Genomic DNA, 9,549 nt, shown 5'->3' on the forward strand with positions numbered 1-9,549 from the left:
GAAAATACTGGACAATATAGTTATATTAAGGTCAACCATTTGGAGAATTTCCATGAATGTGTTCTCCTTTTTTTTTTTTTTTCTTTTTTCTTGTTTATTTTCTTAAAACCATGTTGGTCTATTTATTTAGGAGATACTGCATATTCAGTCCAATATAATTAATTAAGGACCCGTTTTGACCATATTTACTTTTTCTGGAATAAAATTTTCACTGTATTTCGAAATCAGTGTTTGGTCATAAACATATTCAAATTTAACTTGAAGTTGTATTTCAAGTTTGGAAAACATATTGCAATCTACTTTTGATAAATAATGTAAATATGCAGTCAAAGAATATTTTGTAAATCTTCTAATTTAGGTTAGTATATTTTGTATCCTAATAGGACATTGTAACTATGGTATATTTACCAATTCAATCAATGAGAATAATTACGGAATTAATCTCTTTCATGGTATCAGAAGCTAGGGTTTCTCTTCCTTCTCTACAACCTCCTCTTCCGCTGCCCTAGTCTCCTCCTTCCTCTTCTATTTTTCCGTCCTCTTTTCTTGCCTTCCATCCATGGCAGACACCAAATTCCACCCTGCTTTGGCTGTCTCCAACATCAAGAATCACATTCCGATCACTCTTGAGATGGAAACGGATCATTATTCGGCTTGGGCTGAATTGTTCAAGCTTCATGCCCGGTCTCACCGTGTCCTTTCCCACATCCTCCCAACCGGAAAGGACAAAGATCCTTCCACCGACGACGAAAAGGAGTTATGGTCCACTTTGGATGCCACGGTACTTCAATGGGTGTATGCAACCATCTCCACTGATTTATTGCATACGATCATCGAAGAAGATCTCTCGGCAAAGGAGGCCTGGGATCGCCTCCGTAATCTTTTTCAGGACAACAAGAACTCCCGTGCCGTTGCCTTGGAACACGACTTCTCTCATGTCAAGATGCGGGAGTTTCCCAACGCTTCGGCCTATTGTCAACGACTCAAGACCCTGGCCAATCAACTCAAGAGTGTGGGGGCTCCGGTGACTGACAACCGCCTCGTTCTTCAACTGGTGGCTGGCCTCACTGAGGCGTACAAGAACGTGGGCACTTATATTCGTCAAAGTAAGCCCCTTCCTCCATTCTCCGAAGCTCGGTCGAGTTTGTGTCTTAAGGAAAAGGCGTTGGCTGAAATGCATGATGACTCGCCGAAGGCTATGGTGGATGCTTCCCAACGAGAATTTGATGACTCTGCCTCTCTGGAAAATTTGAGTCATTCCCACCATCATAGGGGCAAAAATAACCACAAGAATCGTGGTTCTGGCGGCGGGAAAAAGGCAGGTGGTGGCCGTGGTTCTGGCGGCGGCAGTGGCAGCCGTCGCGTTGGTGGTCGTGGCTCCGGCGACAGGCAGCAGGTACCGGTGCAGCAGCAGTGGCAGCACACATCTTCACCGTGGCCATGGGGGTGGATGCCTCAATGGGCTCCCCCTTGCCCGTATCCCACCACGCAGTGGGCTCGGCCACAGCAGCAGTGGCAGCCTCCGTCTTCTGGCCCAAGGTCGATGTCCCAACCTGGAATTTTGGGCTCGCGACCACAGCAGCAAGCGTATGCGGCAGCCGGCCCAACAACGCAGTGGACTCCGACCGATATTGAATCGTCCATGCACACGATGACGTTGAGCCAACCCGATCCAAATTGGTATATGGATACCAGCGCCACATCCCATATGACATCCACGAAAGGTACTCTCCCGTCTTATTTTAATTTGAGCAATCATAACACTGACATTGTTGTTGGTAATGGTAATTCAATTCCAATTCAAGGTTATGGTCATGCTAAATTGCCTCCCCCGAACCCTCCATTATTTTTAAACAATGTCCTTCATGCTCCAAAACTCATAAAGAATTTAATATCGGTTCGTAAATTTACTACTGATAACTCTGTTAGTGTTGAATTTGATCCTTATGGGTTTTCTGTGAAGGATTTTCGGACGGGGATGGCTCTCATGAGATGTCATAGTAGGGGTGCTCTTTATCCATTATCCACCTTCAAATATCCCACCAATTCACCATCAACTTTTGCTGCCTTGTCTTCTACACGTTGGCATGATCGTTTGGGCCACCCGGGTGCTTCTATTTTGAATTTTCTTAGGCACAATAAAAGCATTGAATGTAATAGTTCTAGTTCATCTAGTATTTGTCATTCTTGCGTACTTGGTAAACATGTTAAGTTGCCCTTTGCTAGTTCTATTTCCGAAACTTTATTTCCGTTTGACATTATTCATAGTGATTTGTGGACTTCTCCCATTTTGAGTTCTATGGGGCATCGTTATTATGTTCTGTTTTTGGATGATTTTACCAACTATTTGTGAACTTTCTCTCTGGCTAGAAAATCTGATGTTTACTCAAAATTCATAGATTTTAAGGCTCATAGTCTTACTCAATTTGAACGCCCTATCAAGAATGTCCAATGCAATAATGGGAGGGAATATGCTAATAGTCAATTCGAAAAATTTTGTGCGTCAAATGGGATGTCTTTCCGTCTTTCGTGTCCTCATACATCCTCTCAAAATGGGAAGGCCGAAAGAAAAATTCGTTCACTAAATAATGTCATCCGGACTCTTCTTGCTCATGCCTCCGTTCCTCTATTTTTTTTTTGGCATCATGCATTGCAAATGGCGACTTATCTCCTTAATATTTTACCAAGTAAGCTATTGGGTCACAAATCATATTTAGAAGTCCTTTACCAACGGAAACCATCTTATTCTCATCTCCGAGTATTTGGGTGTTTATGTTATCCCCTTTTTCCGTCTACTACTATTCATAAGTTGCAACCTCGGTCAACTCCATGTGTCTTTTTGGGATATCCACCAAACCATCGTGGCTACAAATGTTTTGATTTGTCATCAAATAAAATCATTATTTGTCGTCACGTTTTATTTGATGAGACTCAATTTCCGTTTTCCAAAATCCACACTCCAACTCCCACCACTTATGACTTCCTTGATGATGGCCTTTCCCCGTACTTGGTCCGTCATCTCGCCACCAGCCCGTCACCGCTGCCGTGTCCCCCTCCACCGCTGCCTGATGCTATTCCGCCTGTTCTGGGCCAGCTGCCCACGCCACGGTCTGCTGGGCTGCCTGCGAATCAGGCCCACGCCGACCCCTGCTCACCTGGGCAGCGGCGTGCCTCTTCCTCTACACAGGACCAGCCCGCATCTCTGCCCCACCAGCCCACAAAACTCAGCCATTCCTTCTCCTGTCCAGCAGCCCAATACCCAAACACGCATGGTCACTCATAGTCAGCGCGGGATTTTTAAGCCCAAGCACCCATTTAATCTACATACGACGGTTACCAAGTCCCCCATACCTCGAAAACCGTTGGATGCGCTACGTGACCCGAATTGGAAATTGGCCATGGATGATGAATATGATGCCCTTATTAAAAATAAGACGTGGGATTTAGTACCCCGTCCACCTAATGTGAATGTTATTCGGTCTACGTGGATTTTTACTCATAAAGAAAAGTCTTATGGTGATTTTGAGAGGCATAAAGCCCGTCTTGTAGGTGATGGAAAAACACAGCAGGTTGGCATTGATTGTGGAGAGACTTTCAGTCCGGTCGTAAAGCTTGCAACGATCCGCACTGTCTTAAGTCTAGCTCTATCTAAGCATTGGCCCATTCATCAGTTGGATGTCAAAAATGCGTTTCTTCATGGCGAGCTCAAGGAGACAGTATATATGCATCAGCCAATGGGTTTTAGAGACCCATCTCATCCCGATTATGTGTGTTTGTTGCGCAAGTCCTTATATGGGCTTAAACAAGCACCACGAGCTTGGTATAAAAGATTTGCTGACTTTGTTTATTTAATTGGTTTTGCTAATAGCAGGTCTGACCACTCCTTTTTCATCTACCGCAAAGGGCACGACTTGGCTTACATCTTGCTATATATGGATGATATTATCCTTACTGCTTCTTCAGATGCTCTCCGCTGTTCTATTATGGACCTTCTTGGCTCAAAATTTGCTATGAAGGACTTAGGTCCTTTGAATTATTTTCTTGGCATTGCGGTGACCCGTCACAAGGGTGGTATGTTTCTTTCACAACAAAGTTTTGCTACAGAGATTATTGAACGTGCAGGAATGTCATCGTGTAAGCCTTCTTTCACTCCGGTTGACACTAAACTGAAGGTTAGTGCCGCTTCTGGCGATCTTTGTGAAGATCCCACTCATTTCCGGAGTCTTGCAGGTGCTCTTCAATATCTAACCTTCACCACACCGGATATTTCTTATGCCGTGCAGCAGATTTTTCTTCATATGCATGCTCCACGAGATACGCATATGCTTGCTCTTAAACGGATTATTCGGTATATTCAGGGTACTCTTGATCATGGTTTGCATCTCTACCCATCTTCAGTTACTGATTTGATTTCGTATACTGATGCTGATTGGGGGGATGTCCTGACACACGACGTTCAACGTCGGGTTATTGCGTGTTTTTGGGAGATAATTTGATATCTTGGTCATCAAAACGCCAACCTACTCTTTCCCGCTCCAGTGCGGAAGCAGAATATAGGGGGGTTGCTAATGTTGTCTCTGAATCATGCTGGATACGTAACCTACTCTTGGAGCTACATTGTCCGGTCCCTAAGGCTACTTTGGTTTATTGTGATAATGTCAGTGCCATTTACCTGTCAAGAAATCCAGTCCAACATCAGCGCACCAAGCACATTGAGATGGATATCCATTTTGTTCGTGAGAAGGTGGCGCGCGGCCACGTACGTGTCCTTCATGTTCCGTCCCGATATCAGCTCGCCGATATTTTCACTAAAGGACTGCCATAGGTCTTATTTGAGGATTTTCTGGACAGTCTCAGCGTTCGTAAACCTCCCGTTTCGACTGCGGGGGTGTGATAAATAATGTAAATATGTAGTCAAAGAATATTTTGTAAATCTTCTAATTTAGGTTAGTATATTTTGTATCCTAATAGGACATTGTAACTATGGTATATTTACCAATTCAATCAATGAGAATAATCACGGAATTAATCTCTTTCAACTTTTTACTTTTAAAGTTGTATTTAATTACATTCAAACATGAATAGTATTTCAAATATTTTTTGTAAAACGTATAATTAAACACAACTCCATCTTCATCTCCAATTCAATAAATTTCAAATAAAGTGAAAATTATTTGGAATCTATGGCCAAACGCTTAGTAAGAACTCTGTCTGAACCTAATCACCAGTACACATATTCTTTATCAATGTATTTACACTAATTTATTACCTATTACTTTGAACTTGGATTGTTAAATTAGTTTTATTATCGACAATTATGTCATCACTGTAGTGTCCGCGATGCAGCGTTCTGCATTATTTTGAGGTCTTCCCCCCCCCCCCCCCCCCCCCCCTTATCTTAGTAATAAGATTGCTAAAAATAGGAAGGTGGTGGCGTCATAGTGTGTGGGTGATGGAAGCAGCTACCAGAAATGCCGACAAGTTCCCTCTCTTCCCACCGTTTCACTTTCTTTGATTTGTTTCCTCATTCTCAACCACCATTTCTTTCCTTTTGTACTTTGCCTCGGCTAGAGATAAATTTAGAATTTAAAATTTATGAATTTTTATAATAATGTATATTTATATTAATAATGTTTATTTTTACAATAAAATATTTATAAAAAATTGTAAATGTGTTAATACAATTATAAAATTTGAAAGAAAATGCCAAATTCACGATGAACTTATAGCTTTAAGGTCAGATTCGCCTCTGCTTAGGAGAGGACTACATTGTCCATTCTTGTTGATTTTAATTTTCTTATCAAATAACTCTATCTACTACTACAAGTTAGACAGACAAAAAGAAAACACTTGATTTTTTTGTCTCCATTTATTTTTCAACTTCTCATAGACGATATTGCTTTTGTGTCGGAGTCTTAGTAAATATTCGGTACCATTGCTGCATATGTGGTGCGATAATGTATGACGTTATTTGAATTACTAATTAAGGAAACTTAACTTCTTTAAATTAGTATAGAATTAGTACTTGCTTACAAGTTACATATATCAGATTACTTCGAAACTAGATGAATGTTTACCTTAATAAGTACTTAGTGATGCTTAAAATGGACAGTCATGAGTAATTTAGAATCAATCAGATTACATTAGTTCAGCGGATAACAATCTTTTACATGAGATATTCCTGTTCTTAGCGAATTAATGCTTATTTTTTATTTTAATAAAGCATGAGGTAATGGTATATTTTGTTTAGGTTGACATAAATGTACTTTGACTCATATATTAACTTAAACAGTGACACCCAAAAAAACACAAAATCCGGACCACATGTATAAATGGTAGAGAACTTTGTCTAAATTAATTATACTATTTCAAACTTTAGGCCATCTAAATTAAAGATTGTTTTTGTTAGAGAAAATTAAATTTTCCATAGAAACAGGCTTTTTGCAGGTGTACAAGACGTCACTAACCAGAAATACTGAGCAGACACGCCATCTTATTTCCATTCTCGTGCATACTGTAAAGTAATTTCAGAATCCTTTCGCTTTTACCTCCCTTTGCCAAAATTATTTTTGTTCTGATAATTGCCATTGAGGAGCATTCACGTTTGATGCTCTCACCCCAGGGATCACATGTTTTACTGCAGTAAAACTCCACTAATCACCTCCAAAAAAAAAAAAAAAAAAAGGTTAAAAAGCTACTCTCATCTCATTATTTTAACTGTCATTTTAGCTCAAAAAATAATCTCCAAATAATTAGTATCATTTTAAAAATTCAACTTAAAATTGACAATTTATCCAACTAAAATAGTTATTTGTTAATGCTGTTTAACTATCAAAAACTATCTAATAAATAAGCATAACTTATTTGTATTTATTAGTAACTTTTTTTTAATGAGCATAAAAAGAATTAAGATGACATTTAAAATGAGACGAATGAGTAATATTAATAGCAATTGTTACTTTCTAATATTAGGGTTTTAAGAGAGAGAAAGAGAATTATGTCATCAAGAATCAAGTTAAAAGTGACCATCTTTTTTTCTTTAATTTTGCAGAGTTGGGTAATTGATGTCCACACCCTCCTCTCTCTTATCTTCTCACTGATCTTCATCTTTCTCATCACTAATCATTTTCCCTCTTCTCTCTTTTCTCTCCCTTTGTCTCCTCCTCTCACTGTCAAAATTCTCTTATATAATACAACCCCACTTTAGATCTGTTTTTTCTTGAGTTGAGATGATGTAGATTTTTTTACATAGTCAAATTACAAAAAATTACACAACACATATAGTGTAAAAAGGAAAAAGAAGTGTAGGTGGGAGGAAGGCGGTTGAGAAGAAAGAGAATCAAAGATGGAATTTGACGAGGAGCAGGAACAAGAAATTGCCGCGGCTGCGGAAACTTATCAAATACCAGGAAATAATTCAGTTAGAGATGAAGGCGTTTCGACTAGTATTGTCAGAAAAAATAGTGTTAGGTACAGAGAGTGCTTGAAGAACCACGCGGTCGGCATAGGTAGCCACGCCCTTGATGGATGTGGCGAATTCATGCCGGCCGGTGAAGAAGGTACACCTCATCATCTCATCTAAAAGCTTAAATTATTATTTTATTTTCATTTATATTATGTCTCGACAGGTACCATGGATGCTTTGAAATGTGCGGCTTGTAATTGCCACCGAAATTTCCACAGGAAGGAGGCAGAAGGTGAGGTGTTTCACCACACCCCACCACCCCACCTCACCCACCACCCCCAATTTTCTCCCTTTTCATCCTACCGTACCCCCCACCACCCCTCCGGGTACCTACACGTCACCCCACCACCCCATCAAAGACCGTTGGCACTGCCATCAACTTCTAGGGACGACGAAGATATGTCGAACCCGAGCAGTAGTGGGGGTGGGGGTAGTGGTGGGGTAGGTGGTTCAAGAAAGAGGTTTAGGACAAAATTCACAGCAGACCAAAAGGATAAAATGTTGTCATTTGCTGAGAGATTGGGTTGGCGTATGCAGAAGCAAGATGAGACATTAGTGCAGCAGTTTTGTAGAGAGACAAATGTCAAACGCCATGTTTTCAAAGTTTGGATGCACAACAACAAGCACACTCTTGGTAAAAAACCCTAAAAAAATAACAAAAGAATTTCTTCACTATATATGCTTTTGCTTTTCACCTTTTGTATGGTAAAAGAGATTAAAGCATGTATCTATTTGATGGAGCTAGGAGGAAAATTGGAAGACGGCAGCTTAGTTTAATTAATTAGATCATCAGCCAAGGATTTGTTGTACGAGATTTTAACATTTTGATGAGTAACTTGTTTAGGGTTCCTACTAGCTAGACATTGTTACGTTAGTCAGCTTGGTTCTTCTTTATTTAATCATTTTCTTTCCGTATTTGTCCACTTCGAGTTCGAATTTTTTTACGTGTTATTGGGTATCTTAATTATGTGCAATGATGAGTTCGATCTTGCAAGTAATTCAACCATTGCTACTTGCTAGCACCATTATTAAGTTATAAGATATGCATCTTTGAGTGTTGATTAATCTTCATACTTATTTATTATTTCTTGTAAAATGAAGGCTGAAGCTGTGTTCTTTTTGACGTTTTGATACATCAGCTATATATAGCTAGTGTGTTGTTATTATTATTATTATGATATATGATCAGATTTGTGAAGGAAGAAATCGTGGAAGAAGAAATGGTACGTGTTGAACATGCAAAGGTTACAGTTTGTTTTCCCATCTGTCAATGTGTTCTCTTCTTCACATGCTCCATTGCGGGCGGGTGCCTTAATTACTTTTAGCACTCTTCAAAGCTTTTGTTTTTGTGTGTTACATTAATTTCCCTACCTCTCAACTTCCACCTTCATTTGCATCCGCATTTTAATTTGTTTCTCATACTCTTGAAGAATATTTGTATATTCTAAGTTGAATTAAAGAATCCGTTACTAAAGCTGCTGGCCTAGGCTGCAAATTGTAAACATAGCATGTAACGCTACTACTAGTTCTTCAATGCACACCAAATTGTACCTTCATGTAACAATTACTACTTCATCAATAACAGAGAAATTTCTTGAATTAGTAGTATTGTCTTTATTAGGGTCATGGTTGGTCTTGAAGTATGCTCCTATTTTGAATTGGTATCTTAGAATTATTGGCTTCTTTCATGCATTTAATTTGGTAGTTAAAAATTTAATCACATTTATGGCACGTCTTATATATATGTTCTTTAATCAACTCCAGATATTTTATTCATAAAAAAATAAGAATTAGAATCTTCCCTAACTTGTGCTTATATTCAATATATACACACACTTGCATGAACCAGCAACAACACCACTCTACTTCTGATCCCTACAATCCAAAACATGCATGAACCAGTCAACCAGCAACAGCACCTAAATACTTCCGTACATCCTAACATGTATGTGAATATCATTTGACATCCTATATGAACTATCAACTATGTATCTGTGTAATTGTACCCCACGATAACGAGGTTGTCTTGGGTGGGGGGGAGAGGGGGGATCGAGTTGCTAGAAGAAGAGAAGTTGTGAGTGGGA

General features: G+C 39.4%; 2 protein-coding genes across 2 annotated transcripts; both read left to right on the forward strand.

Annotated features, from left to right (window-relative positions):
• Nucleotides 1-943: 943 nt before the first annotated feature.
• Nucleotides 944-3,877, forward strand: LOC132629018 (uncharacterized). Its single transcript, XM_060344763.1, has 2 exons — nucleotides 944-1,396; nucleotides 3,872-3,877. Exons 1-2 carry the CDS (start codon nucleotides 944-946, stop codon nucleotides 3,875-3,877), a joined length of 459 nt encoding a protein of 152 aa, XP_060200746.1.
• A 3,131-nt stretch (nucleotides 3,878-7,008) lies between these two features.
• Nucleotides 7,009-8,530, forward strand: LOC132627597 (zinc-finger homeodomain protein 2). The gene is made up of 2 exons (XM_060343021.1): nucleotides 7,009-7,559; nucleotides 7,629-8,530. The coding sequence occupies exons 1-2, from the start codon at nucleotides 7,346-7,348 to the stop codon at nucleotides 8,111-8,113; spliced, it is 699 nt and encodes a 232-aa protein (XP_060199004.1). The 5' UTR covers nucleotides 7,009-7,345; the 3' UTR covers nucleotides 8,114-8,530.
• Nucleotides 8,531-9,549: the final 1,019 nt, after the last annotated feature.

The sequence above is a fragment of the Lycium barbarum genome, chromosome 2 (genome assembly GCF_019175385.1).
Source record: "Lycium barbarum isolate Lr01 chromosome 2, ASM1917538v2, whole genome shotgun sequence".
Lineage (NCBI taxonomy): Eukaryota > Viridiplantae > Streptophyta > Magnoliopsida > Solanales > Solanaceae > Lycium > Lycium barbarum.